This window comes from Pseudorasbora parva, chromosome 11 (assembly GCF_024679245.1).
Source record: "Pseudorasbora parva isolate DD20220531a chromosome 11, ASM2467924v1, whole genome shotgun sequence".
Classification (NCBI taxonomy): domain Eukaryota; kingdom Metazoa; phylum Chordata; class Actinopteri; order Cypriniformes; family Gobionidae; genus Pseudorasbora; species Pseudorasbora parva.
The window spans coordinates 20970722-20994786 of NC_090182.1; the positions used below are offsets into that span (position 1 = coordinate 20970722).

At 38.7% G+C, this 24065-nt stretch overlaps 1 protein-coding gene across 7 annotated transcripts in view; it reads right to left on the minus strand.

Annotated features, from left to right (window-relative positions):
* diaph2 (diaphanous-related formin 2) overlaps positions 1–24065 on the minus strand; it is a 475685-nt gene that overhangs the window by 204080 nt on the left and 247540 nt on the right. For all 7 annotated transcript variants that reach the window (XM_067457381.1, XM_067457382.1, XM_067457379.1 and 4 more), the window contains 2 exons: positions 17267–17365; positions 10635–10729 (listed from right to left, as the gene is read on the minus strand). In XM_067457381.1, coding sequence (XP_067313482.1) covers positions 10635–10729; positions 17267–17365 — 194 coding nt within the window. The remainder of the gene's footprint in view (positions 1–10634; positions 10730–17266; positions 17366–24065) is intronic.

A 24065-nucleotide genomic window follows, 5' to 3' on the forward strand; every position in this document is an offset into this window, starting at 1 on the left:
ACTGCATGCAGCTCAGTCTTTCTCTTGGCCAAGCACACGTGAAACATTATACAGTCGCCTTCCTGCCGTGCCGCCTCAGCAGGTCTCGGCACAGCTTTCGGTAAATTGTTTCAGGAACCTCTGCTTAAATCAATACTGGAGAACTCTGAAACATACCTAGACAGACTCAAACTATTAATTCATGACAGATATATTTTTTTATTTCAGTAAATATTTTACTCATGTGCACATAATGACGTTATTTTGAAGAGAAGACTTTGATCTCCGTAAAGAAAGCTTATGTATCATGCAACATAAATGACACAATGTGATGCCTCTAAGAGCAATAAATGGCTCAGATTAGAGTAAATCTGTTCTTCCGTGTAATGTAGAGCGCATGATTCAGTCCAACATCAGAGATGAACATGCTGAACGATCTGTTTGATGAGTTAGTCACCTTATCTCTCAGAAACCTAATACACATGCAGTCCTTATCAAACTTACAGGAAAGGGGGAAAAAGAGTAATAAATAAGCAGGGTAATTATCATGACACCGTCAATGCAAACAGCTTCTATCCAATTAGGGTGCAATACAGCATTGGCCTACGAAATTAGGTCACAATTTTATCACAGCTGTGTCTCATGATTTAATAACACAGCACTCCAACTGCCAGTGTAATCACACACTTCCCAGGAACTTGCACCAAAACAGGGCGGGCTATTTTAAGAACATATACAGTGACTTGTGAAAGTTTCTTTTTTCTTTTCTTTTTTTTCTTCTTTTTCTTCAGCTGCCTTTTCTTAAATTACTTTTTAACAATAATCAACACCCCATACATCATAAAACAAAGCAACAAATGAATGTGATAACTTTGCAAATGTATAAAAAAAAAAAAAAAAAAACTGTAATAAATCATATTGCAAGTGTTCATACCCTTTTCTGTGACATTTGAAATTTAGCTCAGGAGCAATCCTATTTTGCTTGTAGATGTTACTACACTTCGAGTGGTGTTAACCTGTGGCAATTTCAATTGAATGGGATTTGGAAAGGCACACACTTCTCAATAAAAAGTCTAAGAGCTGAAAATGCATATCAGAGCAAAAATCAAGCCATGAGGTCAAAAGAACTGCCTGTAGAGCTCAGAGACAAGATTGTGCCGAGACACTAGAGATTGCCTCCTGACCAAACTGAGCAACTGATGGAGAAGGGCCTTGGTTAGAGGGGTGACCAAGAAGCTGATGGTCACTTTGGTTGAGCTGAGTTGATGGCTGACCATATTTGTAGCTGGAAGAAATGTACAGAAGGACAAATATCAGTGCAACCCTCCACCAAGCTGGGCTTTGCGGTAGAGGAACCAGACTCCAGCCTCTCCTCAGTGAAGACACATTAAAACTCACTTGTAATATGCATAAAAACACACCTAAAGGACACTCTCAGACTGTGAAAAACAATATGCTCTAGTCTGAAAGGAAAGCTCAATGCAGCAAAATATAGGAGAAGTTAATGAAAACCTAGTCCAGAGCATTCAGAACCTCGGACTGGGCAGAAGATTCACCTTCCAACATGACAATGACCTTAAGCACACAGCTAAGACAATGCAAGAAAATGGCTTATGGACAACTCTGGGAATGTCCTTGAGTGGCCCAGCCAGTGCCTGATTTTGAACTCAACGGGAACTCGATCTCTGGAGAAACCGGAAAATTTCTGTCCACCGATGGACCCCATCCAATCAGACAGAGCTTGAGAGGATCTGACAAGATGAATGGCAGAGGATAGCAAAATATGATGTGCAAAGCTTGTCACATCTTACCAAAAAACTGTTAAAAAGGCTGTAAAGGTCCTTTAAACTAAGTACATTTTGTCATCAATTTATCATAGCAGTCATAAATCTGTATTTTTTTTTTTTACTTTTACTTTTACTTTAAAAGTACTAACATAAGGAGTGTAAATGATTCCGCAAGCCACTGTATATTGAAAACAGTAAAGGCAGTTAATAAAATAAGCATTTATAGGAATAACTAAAATGGCTGCTTTAGGTGAGGTGTGTGAAGACATAAATAGTGGCAGTCTTACAGACAGACAGAAAATACACAGGAGGTTAATTTTCCTAAATGGGCACAACATGCGACACATTAGAGGGTTGTGCAGTTGGCATTAAGCTAATCTAAAGAGTCGCACTCTGACAGATTCGAAAGGGATCTCTACTCCGCTAAATCAACACCTCAGACTGTCACAGTCACTAGCCACAGTTGGCGACTGACAGGCGACAAACCTGGGATGACATATTCCAAAATCGCATTAAAATGAGAAATAAAAAAATGGATTATATTTGGTTTGGTGAGCGATAAAGCTGGGAAAGCTGACAGACCTACCATGACGTTAATTTTGTCTCTTGTGTGTGCGTGTGTGTGTATGTGTGTGGAGGGGAATCTCATTCAGAATGATGGGGTCTTTAAAATATAAAAATGATATATGTTGATATTTATATATTAGATATATCATATTTATATATTAGATATATACATACTTATATAATAGATAGATAGATAGATAGATAGACAGACAGACAGACAGACAGACAGACAGACAGACAGACAGACAGACAGACAGACAGACAGACAGACAGACAGACAGACAGACAGACAGACAGACAGACAGACAGACAGACAGACAGACAGACAGACAGATAGATAGATAGATAGATAGATAGATAGATAGATAGATAGATAGATAGATAGATAGATAGATAGATAGATAGATAGATTATAGATAGATAGATAGATAGATAGATAGATAGATAGATAGATAGATAGATAGATAGATAGATAGATAGATAGATAGATAGATAGATAGATAGATAGATAGATAGATAGATAGATAGATAGATAGATAGATAGATAATTGCATTTTAAATGTTACAATGATTTCTGAAGGATCATCGTGATCCTGCGGAAAAAAACATGTTTTAGCATTACATAAATAAATTATTAACTGCAATTACTTCACTTCACTTGATCATCCTTACACAATGTTGTTGTGTAACTGAATAAGCATTTCAAGCAGAGGAGCCTACCAGCTCTGTGCCAAAACCAAGCTTCAATTAAACTCAAGGGGGTGAGCAGTTTTTTTTTCTGCGATAATCTGGAAGCTTGGTACACCTCTGTACTACTCGCCCTGTCCTGAACGTACTTTTTTCAATATGCAAACGACAGGCAACAATACTGCTCCAGTCACCTGTTGTTAGTCCTGAGAACAAAAGCTGGCACCGTCGCCATGCCCCGCAACCAACCATCGAGCCAGGTAATGAGGGCTCATGAATATGTATGAAGGCAATGCCGAAATAGCAGACGATCCGGGTGATTGACAAACAAAATAAACAATGATAACAAGCAAGGGCAAACACGAAACCCCTAACAGGCACGGCCATCCATAAGCATGCTGAGAAGGCCATAGTTGAGCTGAGATGAGGCTCAGCGGGAGGGAGAGCTGACAGGGCATACGTCAGGATGGACAACTGGCTTCTCAGAAAATGCTATGAAGATTTCAGTCAAGGACACTACCTTACATCACCCTAATAAGCTATTAATGCGATGCCAGATTCTAAGAACTCAAGAATGCAGCACTGTCATCTCTAACGCTGTGGTGCTGTATCAGACAGGACAGAGAGTGTGGTTATTTGTCACCGTTACACAGTATGCACTGAGCTACAGACTTTATTATCTGCCGTTATGATGCTTTGATTGTTACAAAAAGAGTTTTTTTTTTTTTTTTTTTTTTTTTAATTTATTTATTTATTTATTTATTTATTTATTTATTTATTTATTTATTTATTTATTTATTTATTATTTTTTGTACAGAAAATGCAAATACATGTATATAAATCAAGGATAAGGTAAAGTTTTTTAAATCTTTTTTTTTTAAAGAGTTCTGTAAAAATTAATTTTCTCACCCTCATGTCATTCTAAAAATCAAAAAAAACAACAGAACAAAACAACATTTTACCCCACTGACTTTTTTGTATGAGCACATTTTGGGAGACATTTTTCTAAAACTGTTGTTGAGTAAAGAATAGTACATAATTTTCATCTTTAAGAATTCTTAATTAAGCCAAAAGGTCCACCTTTGTACCCAAAGAGTGCATATTATTACTTCAAATGTACATTTCAGTATCAACATTTTTCATACTTCTACCTAAATGGTACATATTAGAACCTTTTAAAGGATATCATGCCAGAAACCGCTTTTTTTTCTTCTTTTTTCTTTTTTTTGAGTGTAGGATAGGACTAATATTTTGGCATGATTTACTATTTATTAATATTACTACTAAATGCAAGCGAGGCTTAAAAAGGGGCCTTAAGATATGCAGTCCAGAGTAGGTATATGAATGAAAAATCTGCAGTTTGAAAAGTATTCTGACCAAAGGGACTCATAAAGAATACTTCTCAAGGAAGGAGTGAAACAGGATCGAGCGTTGCACATTTCCATCTTATCAACCCAGGAATAAAAAATACATGAGGTGCTAAAATGAGAAAAATGGGAAGTATGAAGTTCTTTTGAATACTGAATTGCACAAAGGTACATGTTACATTAGTACATTTCCTTTTCTGTAGTCTACCGGTCAGTGGGGATGAATCCTAAGGAATGATTGGCATAATTCATAACAACGAGAAGGTACTGCAGGGGCATACTAACTCTGCAGGTTTTTTTCTTTTTTTTTTTTCCTTTTCATTTATAATATATCTACTCTCAGGAAATAGCTTATGATATAATTACAGAAACACAGGGGTGACACAGATCTGCAGTTAAATTCGATGCAATGACACGCATATCATGCAATGATCATAAGTGATGATGTCACTGGACTCTGGGGAGGACCTGATTGTTAGACAGCTATGTATGACCACAAGACCCACATTTTATTTTTATTTTTTGCTGTGTCAGTATTTTGTATGACTGATTTGTAGAAAGATTTTAAATTTGAATCTGTTATTCTGTTTACCAGTATCAAACAAATCTGATTAAATCCTCTGAAAATCTTCATGAAAAACTGAATAAAATGGCCTGTTTTGTCTCTTTTACAAATATTTTAGTCAGAGTTTGCGGACTGAATTAATACATTAATGAATGGCTGAATTAAGTAAATCTGTCAATCAATAAATACATATTCTATATAGTCTCTGATAGCACACTGACCGCTATGCTCTGCAGCTTATATTTATCAAACAGTGAAAACCCCCTTCACACACCAAAAAAATGCATCTGAGGATAAGAGACAAGGACCAGTGGGACATTGTCCAGCACCACCTGACAGATGCTGATTGGAAAGAGAATTTCCGAATGACAGGACATCGTTTATGATACTTTATTCAACATGAAGAACAGCTCGTTCTACGTGTCACACGTCATTAGGCTATTTCTACATCATTGCACTTGCCCGGTACTCTCCAGTTTCAGTTTGCAATCTGATTAAGTGTTTAAGGTATGTCATCTCGATCAGATTACAAAAGGAATAAACCACAATTTATAATCTGAATTAAATTTTGATCAGATCTGGCCAATTCATTGTGACTGACATAGTTAAATTACTTTTTTTTTGTTTCAATTATGCTACTGGTCCGGTTATGATCAGATTATTAGGGTCCACATAAACGCAGCTAATGATACCATTAATAGAAAGATCAAGAAAAAAATTAAGTAAAAAAATAAAAAAATAAATTTAAATGCTTTATATCAAATCAAAATTAAAATAAAATGGGAGGGGGGATAAAATATACGTATACCCAAATAATATATAATGTTTAAATTGTTATTGTCTTTAATTAAACTGCAACTTTATTAAATGTATACTTGGTTTCAACAAATAGAACATTAATTACATTGTGTAAAAATGCAAAATAGAATTGTATTTGGTCTCTATTTTTATGTAATGTTTATTTAAAGAGAAAGTTCTCCCAAAAATGAAAATGTGATGTTTATCTGCTTACCCTAGGGCATCCAAGATGTGTTTGTTTCTTCAGTAGAACACAAAATAAGATTTTTAACTCCAACCAAGAACATTAAGTGTAAAGGACACACATTTAATTGACATACAGTAGGCTATATCTATATAGATATATGAGAAAAAAGAGCATTTTGTCATTTTAAACCACAACTGCACACCACTGCTGTGAAGCTAATACAAGAAGAAACCTGGATTAGCAATTAACAGCACTTTATCTGGCTGTGACTTAAATGTCATAGTTAGCCATTTGGCCATTAATAGATATTCTGATATTCTTATTTTAGTTTGAAGTTTAAAAAAGAAGAAAGATCACTCAAAACCACAACAGAAGTATCAAAGCCCACGGTACCATTTCCTGTGAATAACTGGTATTCATTGAACACATTAACGGAGCTGAGCTGAGTTTAGCCCTGCTGTAATGAAAGTGTGTGAGGTTATAAGAGAGACGTGCAGTGGGTCATTTTCAAATGAAAGCTATTAGTGTTCATTACACAGTTCCCTGTTGATAGTGCTATACAAAGAGTACAAAGGTTGAGTCCATCTTGAATATGATATAGAGCTTATTAGAATTCGAAGATAAAGTTTTGCTCCAGGCCAACATAGTGCCTAAGTACAACACTCGTATGGAGAGTGAGCAAGAACGAATAAGAAAAATTCATCCATGAGAATGTGGTGATTGGGCAGCGAGATTGTTCTCTAAAACTGCTGACAAAATCCTTGTTTATCCCTTACCATTCTCTTCCTTTATCAGGGCTAACCTGTTACTTTGTTATCATATTGCATTGCATTGATGTGTGGTCTGTCTATTGTCCTATTCTCAGCACACTGTAATGCCACTGGCGCATTATTTTAGAGAGGGCAAGAGCCTTTGAGAGCTTATTAATGATATCTGCATTGTTCTGGCTTTGGCTTTACTGTGCTTTTGGCATCAGCAGTACAAGGGCATTGAACCAAAAACCACTATCCCTGCATTAAAGTCTTCCCAGAGGGCTGCGGGAGGGTTCTTTGAGAGATTAAGGCACCACTGGAGAACACAAACTTAAGATACTGGCAACAAATGAGAAATCCCAGTGTGTGTTTCTCTAATTATTGTCTAAACTGATTACAGAGATTTAGCAGTATAAAAAAGGACAACGGTTTTACATTAAAAAAAAAAAAAAAAAAACACCTTCAGACTTATTTTCACACATTTCATATGGGGTCAGAAAGGTGCAGCTGCTGAACTCAGTTATGTGTGTGAAAGAAATTGATGTGCATTAATATAAAAGTATGATTAGGAGTGAAGGGGATTTGCCAGGGTGCAAGATTTAAGGTTGTGGCTTCATTGGTGGCTGAAAAAAAAGAAAAAAAGAACTGGGTTCTTGAGGCTGTGAAGCAGGCATTCTGGACGATGAAAACAAAGGGTGCGGACACAATGCAGGCGTATGGACCATGGTCTCTTTTGCATATGCCTAGTCTTCAGTCTCTTTCTCTTCTATGTCACACCTCTACAATGGGGCCAGAGCATCTCTGTCAGCAAGTATGCCTTTTTCATGCGGACATTTGCCTGGACCAGTGCCTATAATAAATGCTTTTTATCTGACTGTTTTGAAGGCTCTTTGTTGTCACTGGGATGATGGTCCTTTGCTTGCATGATGGGAAAATGTGGAATGACATCCACAAAGCAAGAATATTTTTTTTTTTTAAGGAAAATAGGGACAGAGTCAAAAATAAAAATAAAAGAGAGAGGCTAAGCCTCATTCCTGTCAGAGAAAGAAAGGAAGTGAGAGAGAACAACTGAGTGAGGCATTGCATTTTTCTCCAGACAATGGAAAGTACGTGTCTGAGTGCTTGGCTGTGCAGGCAAGCGATAGATGAGAGGCTTCACACGCCTACTGTATAGATGCTACACCTTGGCAGGCCTGCTGCGGTTTACAGATCTGTGAATCGCTTGCATGATCAGATAAAGCTACAGGAGTATTGGTAGTGAAGGATGTACACCGAAACAACCAATCAGCTCCAAAGCATCCGGATGACTGTTTAGCAACACTTGCTGCCCTCACTGAGAAATCTGTTACATCACACCCAAATAGAGAAATACAGAATTTTCTTCCCTTTTTAGCACCTACACTTAAATTTTGCTGTGTCACAGGAAGCTGTTAACCTTTTGATTTTAATAGCGACCAATCTGAATTTAAAAACAAAACAAAAACATGCACATTTCTTCCACATTCATTCTATCTAACAGCAAATCTGAATCATAAGTGTGAACACTGGGAAATGTACACTTGTCTGATCATCTTTCCTATTTTGAGTTGTGGCATTTCCTTGACTCAGTGTGAATGATGTCAAGGTAGAGCAGCAACCACCATGACCTTACCCTAGGAGAAAGAAAAATGAAAAAGAACAATACACAGCACTCTCTCTATCCATATTGCTTGAGTGGTTCAGAGGCACGTCTGTCTGTGGCTTCAAGCTTACCCACAAAACTCTGCCAACATCCCGTCGGCACGACTGAGGCATTACTGTCATGCCAGCGAGCCACTAAAAAGCCTATACCATTACCGTGTAAGGACATAAAACTGGACCTGTGCATTACCTTCCCCTCAAGGATAAGGATATCATGCTATGGCTATTTGACTTTCCGGGAAGACCATGAGGCAATGAAGGTGATAAATGTGACGGGGTGGGTTCGGGCGAGTGAGGCATAAAGAGAAAGAAGGATGAAACTGAGAATAGAGACAAGGGAAGGAGGTGTGCAGACCTGACAGATGAATCTCCTCTATAAAGCGCAGCTGAATGTGGGAAAAGGTCATCACTTTAGCTCTTCTGCCTCTGTAAAGAGCGACAGGGCTGTCACCTTAGTTCAGGCTTCCACACACCCAGCCCAAACCACCTGGCAATTAAAGGTCATCTCTGCTCCCAGTAACAGCCAAGAAGGGCCAATGCAGAGCAGGACATCTAAATATTCCTTATCTCCTCCACCTTTCTCCAGCTTTCAAAGAAGAGCAATGGGGGAACAATACAGACAGAAAACAACAAACATCCCTCATCCACTGTATATAAAACAAATACACCAACAGACCATACAGATGAATTCTGCCACTTGGACATGGCCCAATAACCGGAGGAGGAACCAGCTAAAATAAAAGTCGAAATTCCCCCTAGTGGTCTCCGAGATAGACGGCAGGCTGTCAAATGTGAAACTGAGTTGACTTTCCACCTTTCAAATCCACCTAATTCACAGTGGTGAAAACGCCACCAGAGGCTTTGAGGGTTAGAGGCAAATGGTGGTCTAATGTAAATGAGATCAACTCTTTCATAGACAGCTGAGGTATCTTTAGTTCAGGAAACACATGCCATTTGCAATTACCACGTTTAATATTAACAAAAACCACTGAGACAGTCAGGGCGTGAAGAGCTTCCTGAAGGATCATCAATCTTGCCTGCAAGACAAAGGGCAGTGGGAGGGAGGGTGGGGCTGCAGGAGTTTTGCCAAGTCCTGTCCCAAAGCAGCTATAATAAAAGAGTGAAAGTGGAGCTTCTACTGGCCTGGTGAATGACAGCAGACAGAGTATTGTACACGAAGCACTGTCTGGCATCAAAGACGTCTCTTTAATAAAGCCTTTTCAAATGCACACAGTCATCTGTTGGCATGACAAATCTCTGAGCAAAGACAAACGTAGGACGTTTTTACAAATGCTATTCAGAAAATTCACATGAATGTGTGGCTTTCACAAAACAGATTTATCTGTGTAGAGGTTTGGTATGTTTTAAAATGTCAAAAGTTCACACACACACACAAACACACACAAAGTCTGGTTCACTATCTTTGTGGGGACTCTACATAGACGTAATGGTTTTTAAAATGTACAAATTGTATTTTCTATCCCCTTACACTAACCCTACTCATCACACAAAACTTAAAAAAAACAAAAACAAATTCTGTATGATTTATAATATATATTTATATATTATATATAATATATATTTATAATTTATAATTTTTCCAGCTGTGAGCAAATTTACATGTCTGATGCAATAAAGTCACTATGATTAAATAATATGTATTGTCTGACTTTAATGATAATTACTTAATATATACATTTATTTGAATTATAATGATTATAATCATTAATATATATATATATATATATATATATATATATATATATATATATATATATATATATATATATATATATATAATCTTATTTCACAACTTTCACTTGCACTGATAGCAATATTTTATTTATTTATAGAATAGTATTTTCTTCTGTGTAAATACATAAATAGAACATACAATAAAGAGTTTTTAACCACATTGGCTCTCTCACGAGATGTGAATCACACCCTCTCTGTGTTGAAAGGCATGTGACTGGCTGTGCACAGCTGATGTCACACTTTCATGTCCACGCGCTCCATAAACTCAGGATCAAAGCCTGAGTTGACAGAGAAAGTTGATGATCAGAATGGTACCAACAAAGCCAGATGGAATTGGTTTGGTTTTGTCAACTCAAAACTAATCCTGTAACCCTGAGTTTGCTGAGCTACCATCATGGTACAAGCCCCTGGACTGGATTTTGACCAGGATGTATTTCACACAGCTGATAAAGGTTTCAAATTGTGGATCAAGCAGCATTATATGAAAGTGCCTATGCACATACAACTCACCTGGATCAGTGCTTCACTTAGCCTCTCCTCATCCACCTGCAGCACAATATCCCGGATCTCTTCATAAGGCAGCCGGAATGATCCCAGGAAAATTGCTGTTCGGAGAGGAAAAAAAGAGTCATTTTCTAGTTCCCTCTAGTTTAGAGTGTTAGAGTTCAACTCCCTCAGAAATGACCAAGGGACAACGTTAACTTTTCAGGTGGATGGTAAAACCCTGTTAGAGTGTTTGTTCCACTTCGGGGCAATTGAAAGTGAAAGAGAAACACAATTTTCTGACAGCAATAAAAGCAGATAAAAAAGCTTCAGATTTGGGTCCTTATCACATGACATGACTCAACATCTTTAAACTTTAACCTAGGATGAAATGCAGAGAATCACATGTGCAATTTACCCAACAGTTGAATTTTATAACCTCCACTGTTTCTGAGAAAATAATAGCCTGTAATCATAGCATATAGCTCAGTGCGCAGTTTAAAGCGCATCAGTGGGGGACTGAACATAATTGTACATTTATGTATGAAGCAGCGTCTGCATTGAGGTTAAAATTACCTTAACCTTTACATAGATTAAAACAGTCAAGAGTTTTCCAGTGGTGTCTGGAAACAATGCTGAGCAGAACATGATTTTGTTCTGGTAAATAATAAGAGCACATAAACATTCAAGGGTTCGCTTCCACCTACCTCTGAGCTATTTTAGCAAATGTTTGATGGAAAAGCAGGGCTGAGTGGGTATACTGAGGATTATATGTGAGTGTCTGTTGTCTGAAATCTGTATTTATTTGGTTAGATTCCTCAATTGCTCTCTGAATTCCATAAGCCAATGAATGCAAAGGCCCTTCTGCCTTATTCAGCTCTCTGGTGTGCAGGTGAAACAGGTCCAACTTCTGATGAACTGTGATTTAATAAACTGCCATTCCCACTAGCTGATTGGCTGAGAGACTGTGAAACTATGCTCTATTTTCTGCAATTCATTAGTCGGCCATCTGCATGTGACAATATGCCGGTTTCAGAGAAAAGAGAGTTCTATGTTGTTGTTGTTTTTTTGTATTATTATTCAGGAGATGAAGGTAGTGCAAAACACAGTCATTTTAAAGCAGGGGGCTCATATGACAAAAAAAAAAAAACCTGATACAATGGCATAGCAAGAAATTCTTATTGTAGGTTTGACATGCCAAAATGCACAACAAGGTTTTAAAACTAGCCTTACAACACAGTACAACCTGACTATAGGGACATGCGAATGAAGAAACCATCAGTAGCATGAAGAGCCAGAGTAGCACATGCCAATAAACAAGCACATGGTTAGTCATTGAATGTGGCGAGTTTAACAACCCCCAGTCAGAACTTATCACATTTCAGCACAAAATTTAATTGGACGACAAATGCTTGCGCTTCATCTGTTGATTCATTAGCATAATTTACACATTCACAGTGAGTGAATTATTCCTCAATTATTCCTTTTTCCTCAAACAAGTTTGTCGATGACAGATGCATCCCATAATTCATTTCCGTTCATATCCACTACTCATCAGCCTGGGGATCTAGTCACATTTTGTGCTTTTTTCTTCTTCTTGAAAACACTGCAAGTCTGCCAAATTGCAAGGATTAAAGCAAAAAGAGCACTTCCGCCCCATATATAAAAATGCTGTTTATATTAAACCGTATCTACCAACTGGAATAATTTAAAGCAGCTCGAACTTTGTTTTAAATGTAGTGCGCTACATTTGTGAAAAGGAATGCTGACGGAGGGCCTATGCGACTCCTCTGGAACTAGACCAAGGATAGGAATATTGTGATTGTTTAACATGCTAATGTACCACAGACCACTGCTCGGTCTCGCTGTGTTAATAGAGGAGCATGACTTTATGCATTGGTTTGCCTGCTTTGCACGGTTCCTCCTGAACTCGTGAGATTCACAGCCTCTTTATCTCATCTGGATTATTGTTTCAGCTGTGCATGGAGCCCCACCCCTGGCACTGGGTCCAAAGTAGCATATAATAGTGTGTGCCTCTGTAGGATTGCTCATAGGTCCCCAGGATAAATAGCCTCAGCAAGTTTTCCTAACCATGGCCAAACAATGAAAGTGTAGGATATGTCCAGTCAGCCCACAGACTGTGCTCTCAGCATAGGGGAAGACAGCAATGGGGAATGAGTAACACTCTCTGTCCAAGTAGAGAGCAGAATTGTATGTTCCACAAGTACTTTGGGTCATTTTCACAACTCTGGAACAACTTTTCTTATCTGGAGGACCCTATCTAAATACATGAATGAATGAATGAATGAATGAATGAATGAATGAATGAATGAATGAATGAATGAATGAATGAATGAATGAATGAATGAATGAATGAATGAATACAATTAAATAAATAAATAAATAAATAATGATGCCCCACATACATGTTCATTGGAATTCCAAATATTGCCTTGTATGATGCTTGTACAACTCTCTTTTTTCTGTTTTCCTGTCCCACCCCCTTTCCTTTCTCTGTGAAAGATGACAGATTTGTGGCTGAAGTGAATGTGTAACAGCACTCCCACTCGTGTGCTGGCATTAGTTAGTCTAAAGCCTGAACACGTGTGTGTGTGTGTGTGTGTGTGTGTGTGTGTGTGTGTGTGTGTGTGTGTGTGTGTGTGTGTGTGTGTGTGCGTGTGCGTGTGCGTGTGCGTGTGCGTGTGCGTGTGCGTGTGCGTGTGCGTGTGCGTGTGCGTGTGCGCGTGCGCGTGCGCGTGCGCGTGCGCGTGCGCGTGCGCGTGCGTGTGCGTGTGTGTGTGTGTGTGTGTGTGTGTCAAAGGCAGGGTAAAGAACTAGCCGAAATGAGACAGAGCACAAGAGAATGAAAATGTGAAAATAAGAGAAAGAAAGAGAAAGAGGGAAAGAGAGAAATGTCACTGGAATAGTTTCTGTTAAGGCTATCTCCATCTACTATAGCTCCAATGGAAGAGAAAAAGAAAAAGAAAAAAACAAGCATCCACACACTCTCACGCGCACGCACGCACACACACACACACACACACACACACACACACACAGACACACACACACACACACACACACACACACACACACACACACACACACACACACACACACACACACACACACACACACACACACACACACACACACACACACACACACACACACACACACACACACACACACACACACACACACAAAACCTGACCCGGTTGTCCTTCAGAAACTAAATTGCATGTTATATGAATAATGAAAATCATATGTCTTTTGTTGTTGTTTTTAGTGCTGACTGACACAAGCATCTCTATTATTATTGCCCATAGCAAAGCAATGAGTGTATATGAGACAATTTTACCTGCCAGACTATAGATGGATAGACAAACATACATACAGATGGGCAATAACAAATAACAACCTATAATAATTACAGAGAGCTTTGCAACAGCAAGTGCTGAATATGTAAATATATAGTTATATATCTATTATCTCTGTTATACCAATATTCAGATAATGTGGCTTAAAATATGTTCTTCAAGCGCAGCACTGTAGCCAGATTCAGAGCTATATCTTGTTCTATTCACACATCCACATAGCACTGATGTATTTAATTGCAATCCAAGTATCTTCAGGCTGATGAAAACAAGCATGGGTAGGACATATACTCAGGTGGCTGGTTATTTTAGCATTTGCTATGAATATTTCATCAAGTGTGATATTGTATATAAGGTGTTCTCCTCTCCAAGACAAAGAAGTGAACATTTCTAAAGAAGAACAAAATTGCATTCTCATGCTGCTTTCATCAATCAGAGTCCAAAGATTCACAGGCACTACTGAGAACACAATGAACACACACACACACACACACACACACACACACACACACACACACACACACACACACACACACACACACACACACACACACACACAGAATATTCAAGAGGGGAAAAAGAGTGTAGCAGGCTAAGAGAGATAGATACCCCTTTTCCACCAGAATGAACCAGGTGCCAGTCTAGAGCCAGTGCTAGTGCCAGTTCATAGTTGTTTCGACTGAGGAGCCTTAAAAGAACCGTTTGGCTTTCCACATGCTAAGAGCCACAACAGAGCCAGGTCTTATGTCACATGTTTCATCTTTCTCAGCAATGCTAACGAGACAGCAGGAAACACAAACACAACAGGCATGTTCTAGATGCATTGACGTAGTGCTGACCGATCTGCGTACGATATCAAAATACCTCGTGAGTGATTCAAAAGCATAAGGAGTCATTTGCTCTCGCTGTTACTTTGATGTCATACGGAGATTGGGCAGCACAGCGCCGATGCATCTCGAACAAACCTTCCATCAACAATGGCGAATGTTGCATTACTACTGATTCACGTGGCTTTACGACATCATAAATCATCGGCATTAAAAACAAAGCGAATCCAACGCATTAATGCAGTTCGCCATAAGTATAGATGGTGATGACAAACGAGCAGCAGCTATTAGCTGCTATTTAAAAATGGTGGATCTCAAGTCTGTGTTCATCTTGCTGACCCCACCCCCAGCGCCTGACGTAATCTGTTCTTACTTCCAGCCAGCAATGTTTTGGTGCTACTTAAGAACCACTTTCCTGGCTCGGAGCTGGTGCTTTGGGTGTGGAAACACATAGAACCGATTTGAAACTAGCCTCTGGCTCTGTACTAGCACCAACATTGCCTTGGTGGAAAAGGGGTAAGAGAGTCGCTAAATGGTACAAGGTGGGCTGATTAATATGGGCCACAAAGCAACCTATGACATAAATGGGTGGTTCCTGCCAGTATATAGGGTCAAACTAGTGCTATTGGATATACAGCTTTGGAAAAAATGAAGAAACCACTGCTAAATTATAGTTTCTCTGGTATCGCTAATTATAGGTATGTATATGTGTAAATCAATATTTGGTGGAATAACCCTGATTTTGAATCACAGCTTTCATGGATCTTGGCATGCTCTTTACCAGTCTTTCACATTGATGTTAGGTGACTTTATGCCACTCCTGGTGCAAAAATTCATGCAGCTTGGATGTGTTTGATGGCTTGTGACCATCCATCTTCCTCTTGATCACAATCCAGAGGTTTTCAATTCGGTTCAGGTCTGGAGATTGGGCTGGCCATGACAGGGTCTTGATCTGGTGGTCCTCCATCCACACCTTGATTGACCTGGCTGTGTGGCATTGAGCATTGTCCTGCTGGGAAAACATTGTCAGAGCAGAAGGAAGGAAGTTTTCTTCCAGACAACCTTGTACGTGGTTTGATTCATGTGTCCTTCACAAAGACAAATCTGCCCGATTCCAGTCTTGCTGAAGCACCCACAGATAATCACAGATCCTCCACCAAATTTCACAGTGGGAGCGAGACACTGTGGCTTGTAAGCATCTTCAGGCCTCCGTCTTACCATTATACAACCAGGTGTTGGACAAAGCTGAAATTTGGACTATTCAGAGAAGATGACCTTACTCCAGTCCTCTACAGTCCAATCCTTATGGTCTCTTGCAAACCTCAGCCTCGCTCTTGTTTGCTTCTCATTGATGAAGGGCTTTTTTCTAGGAGCCTGTTTCAAACCGTCCTCACCGTGCACTTCACCCCAGCTGCCTTTTGCCATTCTTTTTGTCTGTCACTTGATGTCATCCTACAGTTGTTGAGTGAGATTCGAATGAGTTGGCGGTCTTTCTGGTCAGTGGAGACTGTTTTTGTCTGTAGCTATCATGTCCCCAATGTCTGCTGCTTGACCTTGTTCTTATGAACTGTCGTCTTTGAAATTTTAAGGATAGAAGCAACCCGACGCTCACTGTATCCCTCATCCAGTAAAGCCAGAAATTAGCCCTTCTTTTCCTCACTCAATAATTTCCTTTTCGACTTTTTTGGCATGCTCAATAGTTATGTTTTGATTCCAATTACTTTTGAGACCTGTGTTGGAATTAAACAGACATTGGAATGGAATGGCTTCCATACTTGTAGAGATGCTGAATTAAGAAAAAAAATGCAGTGGTCTTTTATTTTTTTCCAGAGCTGTAGACCAAAAATATGACCGTAAACATAGCCAAATTATTATTATAATTTGTAATAATTATACCCCCCACCTCCACCTATTTTGGTAATTTAATTGCAAAGTGCTGTAAGGGACTATTTGGCTTTGTGTGTGTTTAGGAGGAGGCAATCACAAACAAAATGATTTGTCCATATTCCTTTTATCCTCCTATGTGTTTACGGTACAATTGATATCAGAGGAATCAGGTTGAATCCGCTATCAAAAAACAGCATCCTCAAAACCTGTTGCAGGAAGAGCAAATACTGCCGAATGCTGCTTGACACTACAAGCGGATAAGAGGAATTTTAAAGTTGACATGATATGTAGGAACAAGAAAACAAACAAACAGAAGAGAACAGAGGAAAAGTGCCAGTCAAAGCCTGACAACATTGTGGCTATAGATTCAGCAGCCTTAACTGCTTTCAGCCGAGAGAAATTCTAGTGTGGAGAAAAAATACCTAGGAAAAAAACAAATAATAATAAAAAAAGACAAGTCTTTAGAGACAAATGTAACTTCTTTAGAAAGAAAGATAAAAAAAACAGATCTGGAAGATCTTGGCTGGGTGTTAGGGGACACAGATGATATGGAATGCTGGGAACTTACACAGATTCTGAGCTGTCTTGGCATCCAAAATTCGCAGCTCTTTCGCTTTTTTCTTGAATTGTGTCATCCTGTCATCTGTTTCTTCTACGTCCTTTTTCACTAAAAGCAAGAACAGAAGCAGAGGGTAGCTATTAATTATCAAAAGCAGTAAATGCATCTGCTTAGTTTTTCAGGAAAAACTGAAAATGAGTAGACGTTCAGTGTTCACCAAATTTCAGACATCAAGCATAAACATAATGACTGCATGAACTATGGTAACAGGAAAAATTACTATTTTTCACATTTACTGTGAGGAAATACCCACACAAAGCTCTCATCACAGTTCTAAGGTGTTCTGTGAGAATGCCAGTTGCCAGCCTGCCGGGGGTGGTTCTTAGCATAGTTTTATAGGTTTTCTGGGTGGTTCCTTGTTGGCTTCTAGGTGGTCCAAGAATTGAATTTAAAAAAATACTATTTAAAATTTAAAAAATCGATGCGTTTATTTGTTTATTTATTAATCAATATTGGACCACCTGGGAGCCATTTTTTTGGTCCCCTGTTGTAGGGATTTAACAGCTAAAACCTTCTTAATAATATTATTAGTTAATATATGAATATGACATGACAAGTGAGATAACATAAATAAAAAAAATTTAAAAAATGAAATACTTGATGATTAAATAATAAAGTGGTAGTAGTGGTCGCCTTAGCCAGCAACACTAATAAAAAATGAACAATACCACACTCAAGTTGGGTTGAAAATGGACAAACCCAGAAATTGGGTTCTTTGAACCGAGTGAATGGACCCATTTAAACAACCCAATTTCTGAGTTTGTCCATTTTAATCTTCATTTAAACTTGAGTTGTTTTTAACCCAGCATTTTTTTTAGAGTGCAATAACAATATGTTTCAGATGAAATCCATTGCTTTATATTAGATACGGGTCTTGTCATATGGCTAAGCAAAATGAAAAGCATGACTTCCTGTGCTTTGGACCACACTTTATATGAGCTCATGTAGTAGCAATAAAAATTACATATGCTCCTCTCTATAGGGTAATTATACATATGGCACCACGAAAACAGATCCTGGGCAGAAAGCATAAGGACACTGAAACTCTAGATCATGGCAGATGTGTTACAATTAAACCAAGACACTGATGCATGTCAGACTACTCTTTTATAGTATGACATTAAAAATAAAATAAAAAACTGAGGAAGGGAGGGATAAGAAGAAGAAGAAAAACGAGGTAGGGAAAAAAATTAAAGAAATAGAGAGAGAGAGAGAGAGACAGGTGAGATGAGAAGAAAACAGACAGAGAGGCAGACGTCAAAAGTCGACATGCTAAAAAAAACCATCAGCGCTTGACTGTGGCACCACTCTGTATATTGAAGTGAGATTTTGTGGGCCTGCTATTGACAAACACGAGGCCTGCTCTGTCAACAGCTCAGAGCCATGGAGATAATTATGTTATTTCTGTAATCCCTAAGGACAGGCAGAAACAACAGCTTTGACAGCCCAAACCAATGTTAATGCTGTGTGTGTGTGTGTGTGGTATTCCAGGGACTGCCTTCCTTTGAGGTCTGCTTGAAGAGAACCTCTCCCTAAATGACATAACATGTCAGCAAAATCCTCGGCCCAACCATTGTCACAGTCAACTGCCAACTAACTAAATTAGAGAGCAATCAAGGCCGTAGCTCGGGAGCCACCCGGGGGAGGGGGAGAGAGAGAGAGAGAGAGAGAGAGAGAGAGAGAGAGAGAGAGAGAGAGAGAGAGAGAGAGAGAGAGAGAGAGAGAGAGAGAGAGAGAGAGAGAGAGAGAGAGAGAGAGAGAGAGAGAGAGAGAGAGAGAGAGAGAGAGAGAGAGAGAGAGAGAGAGAGAGATTCTAGGTAATACTCAGGTGAAAACAAAGACAGAAGAAGTCTAGGTTTGGCAGATTGCTTGTGGGAGTAGGAGCACACCTCAGCGCTAATCATCACAACTCCGCTATTTATTTAAGCCCAAGATGTATGTCTCCCAGGAAATCACATGCAAACAAGCCTCTCCCAAGAAATCTGCATATGTGAAGGAGCTATCAAAGCAAGAGCATCTACTAAGCAGGTGGATTCGCTGCTGGCTACAGGCCCTCAGCTGTTGTATCAATAGCACTGTGGTACTGATACATGTCTGTTTTTGGATCGGAAGTGATGGTGACTTTACTGAGCATGCTAAAAGAGGTTGATCTTCTGAAAGTGTAACTTATTTATTTATCTATTTATTTTGGGTGCTAACAGCTCGAGTATGGCTCAGACGGAATTGTAATTAAATTGTGCAAGCATCATATCACCTTATATTTAATTAAATCAATTTCACAAGCTGATCACAGCAACATGGATTTAAAATACAAAGTTTTATGTGACTTTGACTACAGCCCTTCTCTGCTTTCCTGCTAGTAGGGTGTCTCTAATATGTCTCACAATGATGACAGACATACCAGGGATTTGCACATTTCAGAATTGAATTGGAGAATTTCAATTCATAGACAAACAGAACGAAATATAGAACGCTAAAATGATTAGACATTAGATCCGGCCCATGAGTTCCCCGTGAATGCTTTTGCCGTGGAAAGGGCCTTAAATTGGAATGAATGAAATTTTGTCACACGAAAATGCACTTGACAGTAAAGCACTGATTTTGAGCTAAATTAAATGTACTGCTTTTCAATGCAGTCACCATTTCCTCACTATTATGTCATTCCAACCTATATTACTTTCTCTCTTCCGTGAAACACAAAAGAATTTTTTTTTGAAGAATGTTGTAAACACATGTAGAAAATATGAAAACAGCCTCTAAGCGATTTATATTCCGCAATATTTAATAATAATAGCAACATTTATATGGGCTATAACAATAAATACACGTTTTCCTAAACAACATATTTCTTCACTGTAGGTTTGGACATCGTTTTGATTTGAACGATTCTGATTCCGATTTCGATTCTTACTTTCGATTCCGGTTCTTTTCGATTGTCGATTCCGATTCTTTGAGGGGTGGAGTCAAAACATGTCACATCGATATTCAATGCTATTTTCAATACCACGGGGGGAAACGCTGCATATACTGTCAATTAGATATTTTTTATATATATATATATTTTTTGTCTGTCTTTTGAAAGTCTCCTATATAAACATTGATCAATTACTATTAAAATTCTCTCACAAATATTTGCTAACTCAATGTATTTTTTACAACGGGGTAATTGTGTTGCAATAGCTTACACACAGCACAAGTAAGCTTGATTTCGAATGGTAAATTGAATTTAAAAAGACAACTAAACAGTAATTAAATAAGAACAAATAAACATATTACAAAAAATAGCACAAATAAATAAAATAGAATAAAATATATAAATGAAAGACTTCTTTATTTTTTCAGGTAGGTCTAACATTCAGGTAAGAAACTGAATTTAAAAACGCAAAGTGGCTAATTAAATTAAAAAAAAAAAACATTGGATAATTTGCAAATAAATAGTTTCAAATAAAACCATTAAAGTTACACACGTTGATCAGTCAAGAGCAGTGTGATCGTTAGTCTTTTTGTAGTTTGACTTTAAATAACAAATAACTGCTGTCCCTTTAAGAACTGCCGCACTCATGGATCCTGAACACTGTTCCTGTTACTCATTCTTCATTTCTTCCTGAATTGTTTACGACTGTGTTTACATTAATACTCAAATACTTCAAAATGTGCACTGACAATTTGGTTGATTGTATTTGACCAATAATAAGCTGGAAAAAGAAGCAAATATTTGCACTTGTATGTCAGAGGGGGTTTTATTACGGTATGTGTGTGTGCACGCTTCAGATGTGAGCCTGAAATCTGAGGGATTCGTAGAATTATGTGCAATCCCGCGCAAAATTCAGACCGATCACACACACTAACACGCTGTCGTAAGGAAAAGTCCAGCAGAACGCGCGTTCGCCGTGTAACCGGGCTGAGGGAGAATATGCGGCTGCGCGTCAACTCGCTGTCGGTCAGAGAAGGAGAGGAGAGCGGGGCTGGGATCGATACTGTAGAAACTGAGCAGGCTATCGTATCTTATCTTTTTTTGGGCGGACGGACGGACGGACGGACGGACAGAGACAGACAGACAGACAGACAGACAGACAGACAGACAGACAGACAGACAGACAGACAGACAGACAGACAGACAGACAGACAGACAGACAGACAGACAGACAGACAGACAGACAGACAGACAGATAGATAGATAGATAGATAGATAGATAGATAGATAGATAGATAGATAGATAGATAGATAGATAGATAGATAGATAGATAGATAGATAGATAGATAGATAGATAGATAGATAGATAGATAGATAGATAGATAGATAGATAGATAGATAGATAGACAGAGCTGAGAAACCCTGAGACCAGAGAAAATAAAATATCAGGAAGGGGCCCCCGAAGGATCTTAATTTTTTTAGGGGAAGGGCTGCAGGTGAGGGAACAGCTTTCAGCCATATTGTGGAGCTTAAGATACCCCCACCACCTCCTCAGGCGTATTGTCACACCCCTCCACCAGCTGGCTCGCCCACCTGGGTAGCCCACGCTCTCAGCAGGATGTTCTCAACACATCCTCAGGCTCTTCAGCTGTTAGAGATCTGAAGCCCGCCAGGCCTGTGCTGCTTCAATCCAATGTTGGGAAACAGACACAGCTCAGCCCATTGCTACTTCCGCTTAAGGTAAAAAAGGTGGGCAGTTTGGGAGGCTTTGTTTTGTATCTGCAGTAGACCTGCTAATTCAATTACACTCCACCCAATATTTTTCTGACATAGTTGGCTTGCACTATTTTGTAGTGTTGCAGGAAGTGAGCTTTAAAGAAATGAATGGCTAGAAAAGAGCAGGCATCACTATTTCTAATAGAAATGATAGTGCACAATACGCTAAAGTTCTACCCTCCATACATTACTGTTGATGGGAACACGATTTCGGGAAGTCTTGGGAACTTGGGAAAACCCCTCCAAGAGGTTAAAATGGCTTATCCACTTTCCGTTTTTTTTTTTTTTTTTGAGATGAACTATGAGAAACAAAGATATTAACTGCTTCTCTAAAACAACATAATGAAGTGCTGGGGAAATAAAGTTTATTTGGATGCGGATGAAACCTTTTATTTTTAGTTTTGTATTAAATACAGTAAAAAGTAAGCCAGCCTTGCAGCACGACAAGAATACAAGCAGTGTCTGTGCATAATGGAAACACATTCATACAAATAAATTAAAGACAATTCAAAACATGTTGCGTGCATGTAGGACATAAATAAGATGAATGAATACAGGAAAATGTAATAAATAATTTAATTAATGACCCAATCATTGATGAAGGTGGTGGCCAGGTGTTTTTTCTTATAAACTGACTGTGAAGGACTGATTATGTCCAGGGTGTTTCAGCGCAATAAAAACAGCAGTATTTCAGAGTGATGCTTCAGTAATGTGATCCATTAGAAGGAAAACACAAAGTCGAGAGGTATTCAGGGGGAAGGTGGTTTCAAAATGTTAGTAAAACATTAGCAGTACATGATTACTCATGCCAATGTAATCACATGCATGTGTGTTGGGTCCACAGACATTGTTATATGTAGGGATGAGAGAACAGCTCTTGGCGGCAGCGAGAAGTGAAATGCAATAGCAATAATAGAACTTACAATATGAAAAGCAATAAAAAAAGGCAACAAAAAACACACTCAAGTTCACACAAGCCCTTTCTGTGATTTTTGGACAGAGGGCAGCCCATGGGAACTCCTCATTTCCAAAGTTCTTCACATTTGGGCGTAGAGATTGTTTACTGGACTTAAATCCTTCTGCTGGGAGCCGTCCATGTGATATCTCCCCCAGGCAGCCAAAGCCTTGAGCATTAGCAAGCTAAACACTACCACATGTTCGCTTCCGGACCGAAATGATTCACCCAAGAGCAGCCATGGAGACATAAAGCTAGAGATGGTGTGAGAGACTGAAAACACTGATGACAGGTCCTCTTAAAATGTGTTCAATGTCCCGGTAACGGATCAGACGAAGCAGACAATGTGGAGTCTGACTGTCCGCTGGGAAGTGCATTGTAGGAACGCACAATCTGTCTGGAATAATATGACTCATCTACCTCTGCAAAACTGACTGTCCAAACTTGAACAATGCCAATCAATATGAGACAATGTCTTTCAGGAATTTAATCAAGACTGAGTGAAAAATACTCATACTCAAGTTCAATCATCATTACCCATGCCCACGCTGTTCTAAAACCAGGAAAAAGCTTTAAAGTTTTAAACTAACTATGTGGTCTATGTCTATGTGGTCAAAACAATAAAAAAAAAGAATAATAATTTTGAACCCTACAAACTTTCATATTTTTATATTATATGAAGAAATATAATTTCTTCCAGCAGAAGAAAATCAGTCATATAGTTTTGCAAAATTACATTAAATATTGCGTGTAAATTACAGATTTTGATTTTGTAATCTCCTCACACCCTCAGAAAGATCTACAAGGCATCCCAAACACACAATTGCAGTTTGAAAGCACTATTTTATTGGAGAATTACAGCTGTGACTATTTCTGCCAGTGACAAAGGCTAAAGAGAGGTCTCTTTCCCAACCCTACAACCAATTTAATGCCTGGATACAAGCCCACCACACTGTTCTCACCGTCTAGCCTCTTGAATGCATGCTCACACACTCAAAAAAAAAAAAAAAAAAAAAAAAAAGAAAGAAAGAAAGAAAGAAAGAAAGAAAGAAAGAAAGAAAAAGAAATCCTTTAGGGACAAACCTGAAACGGTTTCTTTTTC